Source organism: Melitaea cinxia, chromosome 20 (assembly GCF_905220565.1).
Source record: "Melitaea cinxia chromosome 20, ilMelCinx1.1, whole genome shotgun sequence".
In the NCBI taxonomy this organism is placed as follows: Eukaryota; Metazoa; Arthropoda; class Insecta; order Lepidoptera; family Nymphalidae; genus Melitaea; species Melitaea cinxia.
Genome location: NC_059413.1, coordinates 8,861,722 through 8,883,387, shown reverse-complemented (window position 1 = coordinate 8,883,387; position 21,666 = coordinate 8,861,722). Strand labels below are relative to the sequence as shown.

The following is a 21,666-nucleotide window of genomic DNA, read 5'->3' as shown; positions in this document are numbered from 1 at the left end:
AAAACTAACATCAGGTACAGATATTTCGAAAAATAGCATCAACAGGTTACTTTGTTCCTCACATATGAAACAAAATTATTTTGTACAAAAAAAAACTACTTTCATATCAAATATACTAAGTGTACAGTTGATTGGTATAATTTACCTAAATTTCAATGTTTTTGTATAGCATTATTTCTTATAGATGTCATAAACCAAGCAATAAATAGCATTTTATAAATAATAACAAGCAGGTTAGGGGGGTTATACATAATTATAACTTGAACTTCCTTCTCACATTACCTCGACATAATGAATCTCGCCGTGTGGATTTCAGGCAATTTGATAAATACCTTAGTCGGGTATATTGCAAGTCAATTGTTATTGTGTGATCAGACTATTAGTTCGTTAGGCTAGGTTGATTCTTTTATTTGATTTGAACTGCGCTCTGAACAACTCTAATTCAAAAATCAAGATGAGAACAGTCGACAGTTACATTTTTTTTGCTCATTGGAAAGTGAAAACAAGATTTTGTTCAAATTCTTAGATGAAGGGGAAATGTACCTGCCCCCAATTCTTCAAGAACTATACATGCAATCATTACAGCCTATACAGTCCACTGCTGGACATAGGCCTCCACAAGTTTACGCCAAAAATAACGTGAACTCATGTGTTTTGCCCATAGTCACCACGCTGGGCAGGCGGGTTGGTGACCGCAGTACTGGCTTTGTCGCACCGAAGACGCTGCTGCCCGTCTTCGGCCTGTGTATTTCAAAGCCAGCATTTGGATGGATATCCCGCCATCGGTCGGCTATACATGCAAGTGTGTCATTGAATATAATTATATGACAAAAAAAAAATAGCTTAGGCGTCCCAATAATAATATTCTGTGCAAACAAAATAAACATTTTTTCGATTTGTAGTTAAGTACCGATCTTTTTGTACTTCATTAGAAACAAAAATACTTTATTTATAACAACAGCGTTTAACGACAATGCGCTTTCAGTCGCGGGTTCAAACACCTCAAATGATAAATTAGAAGATAAATCAACAATATGCCTACAATTGTATAATTATCTATAAAAAATGTATCAATAATTTTTCAACTTTAAAAAAACGCGTTAAGTATACTACGAGGGGAGGTCCAAAAGTTCCTGGAATGTAAGTTAAATTCTATAATTTCATAGTTAAATTCATGGTAATCGTGGGAAAATTTTTAGTATTCGTGCGATAAAATTTCAAAGAATAGAATATATATTGTGTACAATCAAAATTTAAAATGACTTTATTCAAGTGCCTTCCTACTGTTCTTCGAAATCATTATTCATATAAAAAAACTTCAGCATGTAATATCCGACTGCTGAGCATAGGCCTCGTTCCCCATGTAGGAGAAGGACTGGACCTTAACCCACCACGCTACTCCAATGCGGGCTAGCGGATATATACTATGAGTAACGATCGCTATCAGGTGTTCTGGTATACATGATAACAACCGGGACTGACGGCTTAACCTGCTCTCCGAGGCACGGTGGGGAGACCCACAAGTACTGCACAAACACACGGACCACGGCAAACATCTGTATGGCCAATATAAATGTTTGTCATGTGTGGGGATCGAACCGGCAACCGCCAGCGCAAACCAGTGCGCCAACGCGTGTCATATATTCACGTTTTAATTTTTAGTAATTAAAGAGCTTAACCCGCACGTTTTTATGCTTACCGCATATGTTGTTTTACCAGATATAAATAACTACTGCCAATATAAAATTGGATGGAGGATCTATTTATTTTTAACCAACTTACAAAAAATAATGAGATTCTCAATTCAGTTGCATTTTTATGTATTGCCTTTAAAAAAACAACCGGTAAATACGCGGACATCATATTTTGGAACTCGCGATCCAATTACCGAAAATAAAAATACTATCAAGTTTTTAAACGGAAAATTTTATTAAAAAAAATATATTTAGAAACTCAATCAATCTCCAATTTCTTAAAACTACCCTGTGTACCAAACAAATCCTCAACATTAGTTTTCCCGTTTAGACGCAATGATTCATTTACACGCTTTCGACCTTCTTCTTCGAAGTACTGCTTATTATCTTTCAAATGTTGTATCATTTCATCTGGAAAAAAATGATGGTAGCTTATGTTTTTATTTAAAAAAAAATTGTCTTGAAACAATGGACCAGGTTTTCTAGATTTATATGACACTAGCGATATCATCCGCGTAAAATTTAACAAAAAAGTTATTATTCAGTTCGCAGAGTTATAAAATAAATAAAATTCTAAAATAAAAGTAGCCTAAGTTACTCCTTATTACATCATCTATTTGCCAGTGAAAGTCCCAGTCAAAAGTTCTGATGTAACATACATAAAAAAATACGATCGAATTGAGAACCTCCTCCTTTTTTGGATGTCGGTTAAAAACGACTGTGCAATATAGACCACATGACTGAAGTAAAACTTCTTTTGCAATAGACCTGCACTGTGGCTTAGATATATGAAACGTAACTGGCTATCAGAGAAATAGAGAATGAAAATGTGTGCTTTCTCTCGCTGCGTTCGCCTTACCCGATTACACTATTTATAATTCTCTCCTCACGCATTCACCAGCTTACTCCCAAAGTCAAACGTGCGTAAAGAAGCTTTACTTCAATATTATATTAATATTACGTCCCGTAACTGTAAGTATATAGAGGGAAGAAGAAAAAGTGTCCGTCAGTAAGGAGGTCCCTTTTTCAACCAATTTCCCACACAAGACGGTTCTCTTAACTTGTACTCTCCATAATCATAACAAAATTAATTCTATCACGAATAGTCGTCTGTCTAGAAATTTGTATCTCAATGCTTATTTTTTTTTAATTTAATCAGATTATACATTATGTATTTTATTTATTTATTTATACTTTAAGAAATACTTGCACACTTATAAGAAAATTCTAAAGAAGATAAAAAACATACTGAATAAAGTGCAAAGGCGGTCTTATCACTGATAGGGATTTCTTAACGAAACATTTGTAACTTAAATAAATAAATATCTACACAATACACACACGGTCGTTTGTTCCTAAAGTAAGAAACTTAATTTTCGATAAACATACTTATAAATAATACATATATAAATATATATATTACACCCAGCCAGACTCAGGGTGGAAATCGAACCCATAAGCCTCGGAGCAGAAAGCAGGGTCACTACAAACTGCGCTAATGGTCTAGTCATATAACAGGCACACGATGCAATTTACAACAATATACTATGTATAAGACTCATATATACACTATACAGCTTATAAAATACACCGAGAACTAATATTTATATATTCACATATACATAAACGTAGAAATACACACATTTACATTATAATATGCATAAAAAATAATTACATACATATATAATACATTAACAAATAATTATTTACAAAAAATAATATATAATAATCATACAAATAATTATTATAGACGATATGTCGATAGATACTTAATGTTTTTGACATAAGGTTTAGCGTACTAAGGACGTCCAAGCCAAGAAAAGTAAAAGATTTTTTTAGGTATGGGGGAGTAGTGAGATGGAAAAGGATAGAGTAAAGAAAAGATAGCAGATGTAAGTTACGGCGTTCTCTTATTTTATGCCAGAAAAGCTGTACTCGATAATCTGATATACGATCGTACTTTCTCAAACCAAGTATGAATTTTCAGAGTTTCAGATAGGTCAGAATAGCAGACATCAACGTAATCAAGAATAGGAAAAAGAAGTGTACGGGCTAGTAATATCATTGTTTAAAAACAATATCCTGATAATTATAATATAGGTACGTTGCAGAAAAAATATACGTGATTTCTGATTGGGAAGGAAAGGTTAGCTTAAAACCTCACCAAATATCACCAAGGGGGGTTGGAGGTTAAAAAAGTTGTTAAAAAACATCACAATTAATGGACGACCCCATGCTTATCGTTTCATACTGTTTTACGGAATGAGTATTCAGCACAAATATAAATAACAGTTGTAATATGTACTCGTACCTATATGAAAGTAAAACTCTTAAATATGAACAATATATTGGGTTTGAAGGAATGTAATGAGCGATTTTTTCTGAAATTTCTTTCTTTTTCTAGAACCAATGTAGAAATGTCCTCGAGTGTATTGTGCAATGTAGTGGGGGTAAGCTTTATAAATATGTGTTACTCATAATTGGACTATCAGTTATTTTTCAAAAAATGGAAGCGTTGAAGGGGCACGTACGGCACTGTCTTTTGTATGAGTAACGTTTGGGTCATTCGGCAGCCGTAGCCGCTCGAAACATACGCAATGCAGAAGGGAAAGATGCGGTCTCTGACGCGACAGCAAGGCGTTGTTTTGAAAATTTTAGGAACGACAACTATGATTTAAGAGATTTTCCTCGAAGTGAACGACCAGTTGAAATTAACGTAGACCGTTTAAGGGAATTAATTGAAAGAGAGCCCCGCCTTACTTCACGCTGTTTGGCAGAAGACCTTGGTTGTAGTCATACGCAAGTATTAAAATATTTACATCAAATGCAAAAAAGAAATAAATTAGGGGTATGGATACCACACGAACTTACATCCACGCAGTTAGACCAACGGGTCAACATCTGTATGAGTCTTCTTTCTTTGCGTCGCACCCAGCATTGGCTTAACGAACTGGTTACTGGAGACGAGAAGTGGGTCTTATATGTAAACCATTCCCGCAAAAGACAATAGTAAGCCCGGGTCAAACACCAGTACCGACGCCTAAAAGGGATCCACATCAAAAAAAAATATTGTCTGTGTGGTAGGATTCACAAGGAATTATTTATTGGGAGCTATTACCAGAAAATACCACAGTAGACTCTGCAATATACTGTAATCAGCTTGACCGACTTCATGCAGTAATATCAAAAAAACGCGGTAAATATTCAAAAGTATACTTTCTTCACGACAATGCTCGGCCGCACATTGCTAAAGTCGCTCGTCAGAAATACTGGATTTTAAATGGGAGTTACTGCCACATCCTCCTTATTCTCCAGACTTAGCACCAACCGACTTTCATTTGTTTCGATCTCTTAGTAATCACTTATTAATCACATTCAAGGCAAAAAATTTGATAACAGAGTAGAGTTGTCAGAGTTCATTCAAAAGTTTTTTGAATCGCAGCCCCAAAGTTTCTATGCTAAAGGCATCCACGATTTACCTAAACGTTGGCAATGGGTTGTAGATAACAAATTATGAACAAGACTAAATCTTAGTAAAAAATATTTTTAAAATTTTGTTTTTTATTTACAACAGATATTGATTTTCTACAGATATTGATTTTGTTACCAGAGTTGCTCATAGTAAAAGCGGAAATCGGCTTATTAAACCTATAGTTATTAAGTTCCTGTCACGTTGGAAGAAGGATGACTTCTTGGCTTTAGCTAAAAGAATAAAACTCCAATGTAGTGATATTGGTTTTGCTGGTAATAGCTCTAATGTGTACTTTAAAGAACACCTGACACGTTCTAACAAAGCTCTTCTGCAGGAAGCTAAAAAGTTGGCCAAAGAGAAAAATTTTTCCTATGTTTGGATAAAGAATTGTACTATTATGGTCCGACGTACAGATACCAGTCCAGTATTACATATATTAAGCAACAGCGATTTGAAAAAAATTGTGTGAATGTCGTTATACCTTCCTCTGATTATTTTTTATTATTTCATTATTATTTTTTATTCTTTCATTATTATTTTTTATTTTTTTATTTTATATATATTCATTTTGTAAAAATAAATTTATTACTAATTGAATTGTCACCCTATTGTATAACTAATATTGTAGGTAGCGAGGACATCTTGACTTGTGATTGTTTTGTGTTTGCTAATTGCTTTGACTTTTCTGTTGTGTTTCTTGAGTTGCATTTGGATCGTCTTTATACTTTAGTATTACTGAACTGTGAATGTGTTTTCTACGGAAATGGATGATAATATCTCTATTTATTATCAGAATGTTCGTGGCTTACGTTCTAAAACCAATTTATTTTTTCGAAACCTACTTAAAACAGATTTTGGAATTATATGTCTGACAGAAACATGGCTACTGGAGGGCATTTTTAACGAGGAATTGTTTGACTCTCGATATTGTGTCTACAGATGCGATAGGGATTATAAGGTACGTGGAAACACTTTAGGTGGTGGTGTTTTAATAGCCGTCAGGCGGGACTTTTTTGTAGATTCTGTTACAGCTATACCTATTATCGGTGCAGTCGCTGAGGTTATCAAAGTGAAAATAAAACTTAGTCGTGAACGAAGATTGCATTTTTTAAACATTTATACTTGTTATTTTCCTCATTGTCAGTTGCATTTTGAGGCACTGTGCGGGTGTTTCGAAATTATTTCAAATGACGTGATTAACTGCCCCGAAGAAGATTATTTTATAGCGGGTGATTTTAACATTTCCGTAGCTAAATGGTATTCTAATGACTCTGTTATGTGTTTGGATAATTCTAATTTAGATAAAAATCTCGTCTATACATTATTTAATTTTCTAAGTTTTACAGGTCTGAATCAATATAATTGTATTCCAAATGTAAATCATAGGTATCTGGATTTAATTATTTGTAGCTGCCACTGTGTAACTTCTAAATCGATTTGTGTGCTTGTCCTCGAGGATAGCCATCATCCGGCAATAGAGGTATGTCTCAATGCTTTTAACCAACAAACCCTTTCTTCTAAATCAAGGACTGTGCGACTATATCGTGCCGTTGATTACAATATTGTTAACGGGATTATTGATAATATTAATTGGTATGAGTTACTGTCGGGCCTCGATATCGATACGTCTGTTACTGTCTTTTATCAAACCATTAATGAAATCATATCCGAATGGGTTCCCGTTAGGGTCGTGGCAGATAGTAGACATTATCCGTGTTGGTATTCGAGCGCTTTAATTAAAATTGTTAGGGAAAAACTCAAATATCACAGAAAGTGGAAAATCTACGGAAGGATTAGTGATTATGATACTTTCAGATTATTAAGGGATAGACAAAAAAGGGCACAAGTATACTGCTATGATTCTTATATTAATAACTCAGAAGAAAAAATATTACGACACAGTAAACATTTTTGGTCATTCGTAAAGTCTAAAAAAAGCTGTAATGAATTACCTGGCACGATGTTTTTGGATCATTTGTCTGCGTCAAATGGTATAGAGATTAGTTCTCTTTTCAACAATTATTTTAAATCAGTTTTTCGATCTAATACGCCCAACACAGATTACGATGTAAATAACTTTAACACGTCTCAAAATTGTCACGATAGTGTTTCAATTGGAACTGTCGATATATCGCGTGGGATTGTATCAAGATATTTAAGGAAACTTGACGTTAATAAGGGTTGTGGCCCTGACCTTATACCTCCATATTTTCTAAAAATGTGTAGTGACAGTCTTGCGCTTCCAATATCTCTGCTTTTTGATAAGTCCCTGAAAACCGGAGTTATGCCGCTGTTATGGAAACAGTCATTTGTGGTGCCCGTTTTTAAGTCTGGTAATAAACATAATATTCAGAATTACAGACCTATTTCTAAATTGTGTGTTATCGCTAAATTATTTGAAAAAATTATATATGACAGCATTTTTCCAATTTTTATGCCTATAATTATTGAACAGCAACACGGTTTTATGAATAAAAAATCTACAGAGTCTAATTTGAATGAATTTTACACCGAATATTGTCTCATATGGATAGTGGTTGTCAGGTTGACGTCGTGTATACCGACTTCTCAAAAGCATTTGATAAAATTTCGCATTATTTATTAATTCGTAGGCTTGTAGAAGTTGGTATACATGGCGATCTCCTACGTTGGATGATTTCGTATCTTAGGGAGCGGAGTCAGGCTGTGACAGTTAAAGGCTTTTGCTCATCTTTTGTACCCGTTACCTCAGGTGTGCCTCAGGGTTCTCATCTCGGCCCTCTACTTTTTAATCTATTCATAAATAACATAAATAAGGTATTTAAGAACTCGGAAATATTATTATATGCTGACGACATGAAAATTTTTAAACCAATTAATACACCTATTGATTGTGCATTGTTGCAGGATGATTTGAACCGTTTATTTGATTACTGTCAGTGCAATGGTCTTATCTTGAACATCGAAAAATGCAATGTCATTACTTTTTCGCGTAAACGTAATACAGTGGAGTACAATTACTGTTTTAACAATGAACCAATCAAGAGGGTTACTGAGGTGAGAGACCTGGGAGTGTACCTTGACTGTAAACTTTTATTTAACTGTCATATTGACTACATTGTTGGCAGGGCGTTTCGAATGCTGGGGTTTATTCTTAGGATTGGAAAAGATTTTCGTAACAGTGCCACACTCTTTACTTTGTACAATGCCTACGTCCGCTCAGTTTTCGAATATGCTTCAACTGTGTGGAACCCAATATACAATGTATACATTGATAGGATTGAGAATGTTCAAAAGAAATTTAGCAAACATATTCGTTTTAAAACTAACTACCTGTTCGCGAAGCCATCCGCTCTGATCTCTTTAAAGGACCGTCGAATGGTTAGGGACGAGCATTTGCTTTATAAAATACTAACCGGTTATGTTGATACCCCTTATCTTTTGAGTAATATTAGTTTGAGATGTCCTCGTTTACAAGCTCGTAAAAAATTACAATTTTTTGTACCTTTAATTAGAACGAAATATGCTCGGAATATTTTTCTTTATCGTGCATGCAACTCTCATGACACAATGTGTTTGGTGACATTGACATGTTTAATGTTAACTTAAATAGATTTAAATCTATCACGATGAATGTCATTTCTCGATGATATTTTAATTTTAATTAATTTTAATTGTAATCTTAATATCTGATATTGTTAGAATTCTGTCACTTTTTTTGTTGTCATTTTTTTTTTTTTGTTTTCAATCATATTTTATTGGCATTTTAATTTGGTATAAGAAAATATATATCTAAATTTAGACCCTTAGAGTTGAAATTAGTATGCTTTTTTATTAATGTACTAATTGCTATTATTTGTGCTATTATTATGTGAAGACTTAACTGGTAAATGTATGTCATTTAAATTTAATTTTTAATGTATATCAAACTGTATGTCTTCCTAATAAACATAAATAAATAAATAAACGCTCATAACTTTCCTTCCAACCTAATAAAATAAATATAACCTAATAAAACTGAAGTAGGGCACAGCAGGAATTTCCTGCTCAAAATATGGAGCAGCCCGACTGAGGTAGTACCTCGACCTTACAGAAGATCACAGCAAAATAATACTGTTTTCAAGCAGTATTGTGTTCCTGCTGGTGAGTAAGGTGACCAAAGCTCCTGGGGGGATTGGGGATTGCGTCGGTAACGCGCTTTCGATGCTTCTGGTGTTGCAGGCGTCTATAAGCTACGGTAATCGCTTACCGTCAGGTGAGCCGTACGCTTGTTTGCCGACCTAGTGACAAAAAAAAATACCGTCCTCCAAGTCCAAATGTGTGTGAAAATTTATAAGTAATATCTAAAACGATTTACCTCTTAAAGTAATGTTATCCTTATAGTTTCCTCCTAACTCTTTCGGGAATGCACTTTTCGGCACGTATTCGTAAATGGACTCTGACCCTCGCTCATGAATTTTGATCATGTCCAGTAACGACTTCTTCGCGAACAATCTCACTAATGACATCAATCGATCCATGAAGTAAGGAGCGTTTACAAAGTGCACTTCTTTCAATCTAGTAAACATGCATTCCTGAAATAGCATTAAGCCATGTTTATTAATTTTTTACTTGTTTTACTTGTCATTTAAATGTTGTGTAACCAAAACTTTTCGTATACTAAACACTTAGTCAATTGTCAGAAATATTAGCTTATGTTGTACACAATATATGTATGTACACAATAGTGGCTAAATTGAGAAAAAAAAATAGTTTGCATGACAAAAACGCTTAGTTTAGATGACAATGCATCTTTAGCTATGTGACGTCATTCTAAATCCAACATGGCGTCCAAATCCAAGGCGCCGGAGTAAATATTTTTAAAGCACTCTTACAATATGGATATTAAATGAAAAGGCTTGGTGAGAATAGCCCGATACATGAAGTGACGTCACTCTAAATCCAATATAGCAAACTTTCAAAGATGGCGCACTTGTTATTTTTAATGCACTCCTACAATATTAGTGCCAAATGAAAGGGCGTGCGTAGAGTAACTCGAAAAAAAAGTGACATTACTCTAAATCCAATATGGCGGACTTCTAAAGATAGCGGACTAAATTGTTTATGCTTTTTTTCAAAAAGAGTGTGATGACGATGACAGACTAAGAAATTCAGATTAAGAAACCTAAACAGTGATAACTAAAAAGTAAAATAACATTTTTACTCTGAATGAGGAGAATAGGGGGCCTAAAGTTTTCCAAAGACCATTGTGGAGAAGCCTTCTTGCGAAGCTCAAAACAGCGAATGGCAGAACCATCTGCTCTCACCCTCAGATCCGAGAAGAGGTTGAGAATTTTTATGGACAGCTGTACTCGTCGAGTGCACGCAAGCCTGAGACTTGGGATACCGAAGATCCACGGGCACCATTGTTGCGCCATTATTCGGAGTATATCCCGGACTTCGAAGAGGATGAGATTAGTGCAGCGCTCGGGCAGCTTAAAAACGGAAGGGCCCCGGGGGATGACGGAGTTACCACTGAGCTCCTTAAAGCCGCAGGGCGACCTATCCTAAAACCCTTGGCAAGATTCTTTAACACCGTCATCCACCGAGGTACCACGCTGGAGGCGTGGTCCAGGAGTGTGGTGGTGCTGTTCTTTAAGAAAGGCGATAAGTCTGTTGAAGAATTACAGACCGATCTCACTTCTGAGCCACGTCTATAAGCTGTTTTCGAGGGTTGTTACGAATCGTCTCGCCAGAAGACTCGACGAATTCCAACCACCGGAGCAGGCTGGGTTTCGAAATGGCTACAGCACCGTAGACCACATCCATACTGTTCGGCAGATTATTCAAAAAACAGAAGAATATAATCAACCGCTGTGTATGACATTTGTGGACTACGAGAAAGCCTTCGACTCTGTCGAGACCTGGGCGGTCCTAGACTCTCTGCAGAGAGGCCATATCGACTGGCGATAGATCGAGGTACTAAAAAGTATGTACGATGCGGCGACGATGACCGTTCATGTGAAGGACCAGAGAACAAGACCTGTTTCCCTCCGGCGTGGGGTAAGACAGGGAGATGTAATATATCCGAAACTGTTTACCACTGCGCTAGAGGATATCTTTAAGACCTTAGATTGGGGGGAAAGAGGCATTAGCATCAACGGTGAATTTATCTCTCACCTTCGTTTCGCCGACGATATTGTCATCTTTGCAGAGAAGCTGGATGAGTTAGGCCAAATGCTGGCCGGCCTTAACGAATCCTCCCGACGTGTCGGTCTCTGTATGAACTTGGATAAGACGAAAGTTATGTTTAACAACCAAATCATACTAAGACCGGTATCGGTTGATGGTACCCTTCTTGAAGTAGTTCAGGATTATATTTAGGCCATACAATCCAACTAGGCCGCAACAACTTCAAGAAGGAGGCCGACAGGAGGATTCGGTTGGGCTGGGCGGCGTTTGGCAGGCTTCGTCGAGTCTTCACTTCGAAGATTCCGCAATGCTTGAAGACAAAAGTGTTCGATCAATGCGTCCTGCCTGTGTTAACATACGCAGCCGAGACGTGGACACTGACGAAGGGACTGGTCCACAAGCTTAAAATCGCTCAACGTGCAATGGAACGGGCTATGCTTGGAGTTTCTCTCAAAGATAGGATTAAAAATAAGACTATCCGCGAGAGAACGAAAGTAACCAACGTAGCCTACAGAATTAGCAAGTTGAAGTGGCAGTGGGCTAGTCATCTGTGTCGCAGGACCGATGGCCGTTGGAGTAGACGGGTCCTGGAGTGAAGACCGCGTCTTGGCAAACGCAGTGTGGGACGTCCTCCGGCCCGTTGGACCGACTATCTACGTAAGATTGCCGGTGTAGGCTGGATGCGAATTGCGGAAAACTGGGATGTCTGGCCCGAACTTGGGGAGGCCTATCCAGCAGTGGACTGCGATAGGCTGAAATGATGATGATGATAAAACATTTTTAAAAAAGCTTTTATTTAAATGCACTAAAATGTTTTTTTTTTTTTTTTTTTTTATTATACTTTACACGGACAGAATGACCCAAGTGGGTTCAAATTTAGGCTAACTATTTCATAAAGTTTTGTATTTTGTTTAAGATAAATAATTATTAAAATTGTCAGCAGGTGGTACATGTTGATTTCCCGACACGCGATTGGCTGTCTTATGTTTGTCCTAATAATTTTGTTGTCATATCTTTTCCTTTTTTGGTAGATGAGTTTGAGGTTTAAAAGAGTACCCAGATCTATTCTCTGGATTTTTGCCTAACAGCCTACATTAGGGACATAACGTTAATTTTTTTATAAAAACCTGAACCATGATGATTGACTTATTGTTAGTTTTTAAAAATGTAGACGTTTTAATTTTTTTTTTTTAATTTCATTATGTTTGTATATTCACCATATGACGACACAATTGTATTAATTTTATATCAGTTCGAGTTGAAAGTAGGATTATTTTTAAGCGGCAGCAAAGAACGAATAAACTGTAATATTTTACAGGTACATATTTGTTCTCAAAATTGGAAATATATGATGATTTTTATTTTCGGTTTAAGCGAACCGTGGCGCCGTCTATAGTGAGTTCTTTACAGAGACCCGTAACTATTCAAAGTTTCATATTACAATGAAAATCTTTGACAGGAGACGAGACCATGCTCAAATCAAATCATGCTCGATCAAAAATTTCGCTCTAGCGGGTACATCGTTCCATAGCTTAATTGGCTAGAGCGCCGACACGGTCAGTCGGAGACGCGGGTTCGAACCCCGCTGGAGCGGTCAATTTTTGATATTCAAAAATGTTAGAATTCCTTATGTGTGGGTAACACAAAAATAAAATTGTACATATTGTACTTCAGAGTCTGTAACTGTCTTAAAATATGTTTAATGAGTAAGATGTGGTTATGGCCTACAATAAACTGTAAATAAATAAATACTACATACTGAATACTGCTTTAAAGTCGTGTTGTGTTCCTATGGTGAGTAACCAGAGCTCCTAGTAAGGGTCGAGGTTAGGGTCAACAACACGCTAGCAATGCTTTTGGTATTCCAGGCGTTCATAGGCTACGGTATCTACTTACCACCTGGCGGATCGTACGCTTCTTTGAAACTTTCAAAATCAAAATCAAGCAAAATCTAAAACAGCTTTATTCAAATAGGCTCCAAGACTACTTTCGAATCGTCATTTTACAAATTAAAACTTTAAAAATTAATTATTATATTTGTAGAAGTAAAGCTACCACCGATTCGGAATGTAGATTCTGCAGAGAAGAATCGGCAAGAAACTCCGCAGTTACTCTTTAGAAAAATAATATATAAACTGTGTTTTAGTAAAAAATTAGTAACATGTTGCATAAAATACAGCGCCACTAAGTCCACACATCTTTATCAACTATGTAATCCTGCACCCAATAATAAGCTTTATCTATTGTTATTTTTTAATAAAAACTTTAAATTTATGTTGAGAAAATTCCAATATCGTTTGTGGGATTTTATTATACATGCGAATACCATGACCCAGAAAGGATACGTTTACTTTGCGCAGTCGGAAATTGGAGTTACAATTTTGTTATTTCTTCTCGTGTTTATTGCTTCATATCTATCTAATAGAATTCAACTCGAATTCTATTAGATAGATATGAAGCAATAAGATTAAGAGCTTTACCATTAACGCCGTAATACTCAAGTTTACTTGATAAAATCCCGTGGTCCACGCATTCGAATGTCTTTGATAGGTCACATAATATACCAATAGCATTTTGTGATTTCTCCCAAGCGTCATATATATATGTTTTAGAAGTGCCACACCAGCATCTGTCGTAGACGACTTCTAGTGAAACCATATTGTTCACTGTGAAAAATTCCATTAACTTTAAAATGGAAAAGAAGGTGATTTAGTATAACTTTTTCAAATGTTTTACATAAGGACGGTAGGATTGAAATGGGTCTATAATTACCGAGATCACTTCGACTTCCCTTTTTAAATAGTGGAAAAACTTTACTACACTTTAGCAAATCTGGAAAAGTACTAAGTAATACTTTAATAGCATTGTTAAAAGTTAAAGCTAAGTACAGAGCGAGGTCATCAATGATAGAACTAATTAATTGAACTAAAATGCCCCACAGATCATTTAAATTTTTTAATATTAAGACTATTAAAAGCTTTTAGAATATCTAAAGAATCAACTTGCGAGAATGAAAAATCAACATTACATTTGCTTACGTTATTTTTAAGAAGTTGGGTAGAATCAGTTGAAGATGAATTCAGTCGAGAAGTTAAGTCAATGGGTATTTTATCGAAAAAGGCTTCAAAGACGTTTGCCAACTTGTCATCCGAGCAACAACAGCACCGTTTATATTTAATTCAATTGGTATAGTTTGCTTATTATGTTTCCCATAGATACTATTAATTGTATTCCACGTGCATTTAATTTTATCATCAGAATTAATAATTTTATCTTTGATATATTTTGATTTAGCAGCCATACAAACAGCTTTAAAAGTTTTAGAATATTCTTTGACATAATTCAAAAATCTAGTCTCCTGCTTTCATTGCTTCATACTGTACAGTTCGTACAACCTATTTGTACTCTTATAAATACCTTCAGAGGCCCATTCACTAAATTTTAAGTTAACATTTATATCGAAAGTTTTAAGTTTAAAAATGTTATAGAATTCATCTAAAATTAATTTGAACACAAACACATTTGTAACACAAAAAAAAAGTATTTGGAATCTAATATATATTACCTGGTGGAAGATTACAAGCTGTTTTAATGTCGACAAATCGATCCTTGCTATATGTCCCATACTAGCAAAATCCATGTCTATTACAGCAACGAGTCTGAAAGTAAACATATTATTATTATTATAAATCAGCTTAGCAGATTTCTTTGAATACATTTAACTACCATTTATGAATATATTTCTTATTCTAAATCTGTCGTGTGATACTTTTACCCTTATGTTTGATTAAGATATGGCACAGTAGGAAATCTCTTGCTTAAAAGCTGGAATAGCCTATCTGAGAAAGTACCTAAACTTTACAGAAGAACGCAGTTAAATAGCACTCCTCACGTAGTGTTGTCTTCATGTGGTACGTCAGGTGGCAAGAGCTTGTGCGGAGGGCCGGGTGTAGAATTAGTAACGCGGTTGCCATCGCAATTTTATGGTTTTTGTTAACATTTGTTTACCGCCCTAGTCGTATAAAAATATTTTCGTCAGTTGTTGTCGAAACAATTGGCTTATTTTTGAGAACCACTCTCGCAAGTACATACATACATACATACATATAATCGCGCTTCTTTCAAGTAGGGGTAGGCAGAGACCATTTCTTTCCACTTGCTACGATCCTTACATACTTCTTTCGCTTCGTCCACTTTCATTATTCCCTTCATACATCCTCTCTTCGTCGTCTCTCTTCGGTTTAGGGTACTCTTGACCTGGCCTTTTTTCAAGACGTCCCTTATTTGGTCTCGGAACGTCCGCCTATGTCTACCCTTTCCAACCCTTCCATCCACACTCGCCTTATACACTTTTTTCGTCAATCGTTTTTCACTCATTATCTCGACATGACCAAACCATCTGAGCATACCTTTCTCAATATTTGTCACTACATCTTCTTTCAGACCACAACGTTTCCTTATCTCAATATTTCTTATCCTGTCAGTCAGTTTAACTCCTATCATACTTCTTAACGCTCTCATCTGAACTGCATTTATTCTGCTTTCATGTTTCTTCTGCCATACCCAACTTTCACTTCCGTACATGAGAGTCGGAACCAACACCCCCTCATGCACAGCCAAACGAGCCTTGTTAGACACCTTCCGACTGCTCATAAAGGAGTGCAAAGCTCCATTCACCCTGTTTCATGCATTCACTCTTCTTTCAATATCACTCTCACACTTTCCATCTCTTGTAAACTTTGAACCCAGATACAAAACTCAAACTTGCAATAAAAGTAGCTCGCAAATAAAAGTAGGTAAACAAGAAACTATTTATTTTTTGTAGTTACCATCCAAAACCTAACCTTACTTACGCCCATCAATTTGCGTTAGTAATATGATAGATTATTGGATTTGTAGAAACTTCAGTTCTCTTTTTAATTTTAACTACACTAGAATATTTTTAAAACTAGCACCTACTTCTGCTGATTTATTCATTTTCGCTTACCCTGGCCATGTTCCTTCTGCATATTGGTATAAATCGAAGACCATTCCGACTAAGCGAACGACATCACTAAAGTTGAAATTTTTAGGGTCTGCGTCTAATAACCGACCGTATATCACTTTGTAACCGTCGGCTGTGAATGTTGGGAGAGGTGTTACTAAGCTGCAAAAATAAAAGCTATTAATTTTGTCTACATACTTGAACTGGTCTGAGTTACCTTGTTCAAAATGTAGAGCAGCTTTATTGGACCTCAACTTTACACGAGATTTTGGCACTTCTAAAGGAATTTCTAAAAAACTTACACTAAATTCATACATTGTATGATCTTCTCATCTGCTACTCTGTTCAGGAACCACGCATTAATATGAGTTCTGAGCGTGTAGTGGAGATCCAAAACTTGCTTAGAGACTTCAGCACTCTTCTCGCAACAGAAGAAAAGTAATATGAGATCTAGATCTGAAAAAGAAAACTCTATTTATTGATAATAATCAATGTGAACAACTAAAATTTAAGTGTATCTAATTATTATATAGTACCTGGGTTAATGAGCTTAGCTCGGTATTTTTAGTAAATCGTGTTTTATGGAAATCATATATATATACTAATTATATGAATAATATTTTCCGATTTTACCGACATAATAATAAAATATATGAACTGATTATTTAAATAAAAAAATCATGAGTGCAATTAGAAAAAAGGAATACAATAATCGGCCTGGAGACACGGGGATTTGAACCGTGGTCTTCTCGGTCGGTAATGACCAGCCGACTTCCCACCTGACCTATTACAACTTTATTGACAGTTGCAAAATTTACCTTCATATTCTAACGATATTTTAGCCATTTTTCATTCCCTAAAAACAGGAATAAAACGACATTTTCTAAAAATGAATCCTAGTTATATCGATTTATCGCCCCTGAAGTCCCCTGCATACTAAATTTCGACATAGCCTACAGAATTAACAAGTTGAAGTGGCAGTGAGCTGGTCATCTGTGTCGCAGGACCGATGGCCGTTGGAGCAGACGGGTCCTGGAGTGGAGACCGTGTCTTGGCAAACGCAGTGTGGGACACCCTCCGGCTTGTTGGACCGACGATCTACGTAAGATTGCCGGCGTAGGCTGAATGAGGATTGCGGAAAACCAGGATGTCTAGCGCGAACTTGGGGAGGTCTATGTCCAGCAGTGGACTGCAATAGGCTGAACTGACTGACTGACTAAATTTCATGAAAATCGTTGAAGCCGTTTCTGAGATTCAGATTATATGTATATATATATATATATATATATATATATATATATATATATATATATATATATAATCTGAATCTGAATATATATATATATATATATATATATTATATACGAGAATTGCTCGTTTAATAGTATTAGATTAGGCTGATTCATAAAAATCGACGAGGGCTATTCATTTTAAGGTCGCATAGAAATATCCTCAAAGTACCGAAAATGGACGCCTGTAAAAATTGGAATTTAATTTTAATATTTAGCGGTCGCGTATCGAAGTATTCTAGTATAAATATAACATGGGGAAAGAAATTTTCTTGAATGTTAGCAAAACGATCATCGAAAATTTTATGTGAATAAATAAGAATTTGCAACTCGCAATCGACAAGTAATACAACGTAAGTAGACGCAAAATAGTTAATAAATCTGCATTATCAAAGATTACTTAAAAAGTTGCCATCAGATTTCGATCAAATTTCAATAAGACCACTAGATCAAAAAATAAACTGCTACTGCCCTCTAGTGGATAATGTAGCTCGCTACGTTAGAGTACTTAGATCGATAGATAAATGGCACGCACCACCTTTCGATTAAAACAAATATCATTGAAATCGTTCCATCCAGTTAAAAGCTCTGAGGTAACATAGATTTAAATAATTGTGGTTGCTCGCAAACGAAAAAAAACCGACTTCAATTACATCGACGAGTAATACAACGTAGACCGACGAAAAAATACTCAAGTAACTGCGCGTTATCAAAGATTACTCAAGAAGTGGTTATCAGATCTCAATGAAATTTATATGTGACCACAGGACAAACAACAGCTTTCGATTAAATTAAAAATTATTAAAATCGGTACACCCAGTAAAAAGTTATTGCGGATTTTCAAGAAGTTCCCTCGATTTCTCTGGGATCCCATTATCAGATCCTGGTTTCCTTATCATGGTACTAAGCTAAGGATATCTTCTTTCCAACAAAAAAAGAATTATCAAAATCAGTACATCTAGTAGAAAGTTATGCGGCATAATACAACGTAGGTCGACGAAAAAAGCGTCAAGTAAAAACGCATTATTAGATATAACTCGAAAAGTAGTTGTTAGATCTCAAATAAATTTAAATGGGACCAATTGACATACACCACCTTTCGATTAAAAAAAATTGTCGAAATCGGTCCACCCAGTCAAAAGTTCTGATGTAACATACATAAGAAAAAAAATACAGTCGCATAAGGAGAACCTCCTCCTTTTTTTGGAAGTCGGTTAAAAATGGCCAAGTGAATGTATGATGAAGTAAAATTTTCTACTATTATTTTTTGCGTTCTATAGTATGAACTTGACCATAAACAGAAAGCTGATTTTGTTCGTTATAATAATTAAGAATACGGTTGTTTCAGTTTAAAAACATTGTATGAACAATGTTGAATAATGTTGTTTATCAACAAGCCGCTGTGATGTTGAAATTTGATGAAAAATGGTATTTCTTATTAGAATGTTACTGTGTTCAAAGAAGACCATTATTATTGCTTTTATTTTTTCGTAACTGAAAATACAATATTTTTAGCAGATATCTGGATTATCTATTATTATTTTTTGACATTTAAAAATCGTTTTATTGGTCATATAAATACGTTTCCCAGATTGAAAGATACCTTTTTACCCTTTTCCTCAGTATTTTGATATAAGTATAGTTCGAAAACATTGTTTCATTCGTTACAATGTTCTTCATCCATCAAGTGTTGATATAATCGTTCCGTAATTATAAATTTATATTATATTTAGTTAAAAAATACATTAATTTTAATAATAATCGACGTAAAGTTGAAATAAATCAAATTATAATATGAATAATTCAAGAAATTTTTATTTATTTTAACAGAAATTGTTAGACATCATAAATATAACCTATATCTTAAACTCTTATAGGTAAGTCCCAATAATTAATTTAATTTTAATTATCAAATCAGATATTCTATACATTTGATTTTTTCCAAATTAATAATTGCTATAGACATATACTGTTATCACTGACGGATTAACGTGCATTTATTGTAATTGCTCTGTGTTCTCACCGTGGATTTGGTGTGTAAACGCCGCGTTGGTCTAACGGAAAATAACTGTGGAAAATGGAACAGATCCACTGTGGAAACTGCGTAGATTATACGATGTTCCCACAAACACAGTGTTTCGATGGTGATCTCAAGGTTGCGAGGGCGTGAAAACGTATCAGATAAAAAGGTGGACAAAGTATGTTTAACATTTACACTCAGTAATCATCTTATATTTTACCTGTTATGTACTCTTCTGGCATGTGAGGCTGCGTCTTCAGCCACTCCCGCAGCTTTCTGATGTCCTCTGGAGATATATCCGAATTCTTCTCGTACTCCTTCTCTACTGGAAATGCTTCTACGACCGGCATCTTATGATAACTGTCCAAAAACTATTTGCCTATATTATTACAAACACACACACACACAAGAAAAAAAAATAAAGAAATACCGAAATTAAAGTAAGATATTTACTTTCTATTTCGTTTAAACTTTACCTTAATAAAATAATAAATAAATATTTATTTAACTTTCACAACTTGTGGATGATTTTATTGGTGATTGTGTAGAATCTTGGTACGTAACGCTGAAAAACTACGCATATAGGGATAAGTACACTTCAAAGTATCTTTCCAACTCGCCGTTACTTTTCAATGTTTTTATCTTTATTAATGAGGAAATTAATAATTTTAAAGACCGTCTGATGTCGATGCCAGTCTTATATTTACTGAGTCATCTTAACTTAACAATATACATAAATATGATATAAACATTCATATTTATACGTTCGATTGAAGGTCAAAATATTAGAGACTGTTTATTTATTTATTTTTTTTATCTTAATATATATAAATCTCGTGTCACAATGTTTGTCCGCGATGAACTCTTAAACTACTTAACCGATTTTAATCAAATTTGCACACCGTGTGCAGTTTGATCCAACTTGAAAGATAGGGTATATTTTGTTTTGATATATGTAATTATTATATTTAAGAAAAAAAATAAGGCGATACGAAGTTTGCCAGGTCAGCTAGTTTTTTATATGTTTTGACACACACACGGTCGTCTATTCCGACGATAAGCAACTTAATTCCTGTGTTATAGATAACAGCCGACTGTTATACTTATATAGCTAATATTAATTTAAGTGTTAATGTGTTTTATTTTCTTTTTTTAAGTTTAATATAACTTCTTTACTTTTCATAAGTAGGATTTTTCAACATATCATCAAATTTACAAAAATAAATATCTTCATAATTTGTAAAAGTAACATCAAACAAGTTCAAAGAAGCAATTTGTATAATTTTATTTTATGTAGGAATGAAAACATTTTCCAAATATCCAAAACGAACGTTCTGGTGGTGCGAGTAGGCGTCTAAACACCGGCAGTTTTGCGGGTTCGATTCCCGCTCGGGATGGATATTTGTACAAATATTTTTTCCGGTTCAGAAGTCTGTCCTTTTGGGTGTCCCCGCCATGTCTTGGAGATCACGTCTAGCAGCATATGCCCAGCAGTGGAATGTTTGGAATGTTTGTGCAGTCCATGTGGGTCTCTCTATCGTGCCTCGTAAAGGACGTTAAGCCGTCTGTCCCGGTTGTTATCATGTACACCTGATAGCGATCGTCACTCATAGTAGGGAATATATCCGAAAATCCGCTTTGAAGGACTAAGCTCTGATCCTTTTCCTCCTTAGGGAATGAGGCCTATGCCCAGCAGTGGGATATTACAGGCTGTAGCGTAATAGTTTCACCCGCGTGAGTTCCAATTAGGAGGAATGTCGAGATAAAATATAGGACATGTGTATTCTGGATCTCCGGCCATCCGTCATCACACACATTCGCATTTACAACATAACCGTAGGATTGAAAATTAGATTATACCAAATAAAATCACATAAATAAAAAACGAACATAAATATAAACATAACGTAAATACGATAACGAATGAGATAAACAAATGGTAATGGAGCAGGTACGGAATCTTATACATGGTGGCCTTGTCTCCAACGTTTGAAATGTATTGTTCAAAATACTCAATTCAACAAACTATTCTAATTAAAATTGTCGTCATTCTACAC

The 21,666-nt window shown here is 35.2% G+C and overlaps 1 protein-coding gene across 1 annotated transcript; it reads right to left on the bottom strand.

Moving 5' to 3' along the window:
* Nucleotides 1-1,907: 1,907 nt before the first annotated feature.
* On the bottom strand, nt 1,908-19,959 carry LOC123663324. Its single transcript, XM_045598014.1, has 6 exons — nt 19,830-19,959; nt 16,603-16,756; nt 16,304-16,462; nt 14,882-14,975; nt 9,503-9,719; nt 1,908-2,105 (listed from the first exon to the last, which is right to left on the bottom strand). Exons 1-6 carry the CDS (start codon nt 19,957-19,959, stop codon nt 1,954-1,956), a joined length of 906 nt encoding a protein of 301 aa, XP_045453970.1. The 3' UTR covers nt 1,908-1,953.
* Between the last annotated feature and the right edge of the window lie 1,707 nt (nt 19,960-21,666).

What these genes read in the sequence shown, in the direction of transcription:
- LOC123663324 (XM_045598014.1), bottom strand. Translation starts at nt 19,959, where the DNA reads ATGCCGGTCGTAGAAGCATTTCCAGTAGAGAAGGAGTACGAGAAGAAT. An exon ending in AGCTTGTAATCTTCCACCAG is followed by an intron (nt 9,720 to 14,881) that starts GTAATATATATT and finishes ATGCTATTTCAG; the next exon opens with GAATGCATGTTTACTAGATT. An exon ending in GGATAACATTACTTTAAGAG is followed by an intron (nt 2,106 to 9,502) that starts GTAAATCGTTTT and finishes ATTTTTTTCCAG; the next exon opens with ATGAAATGATACAACATTTG.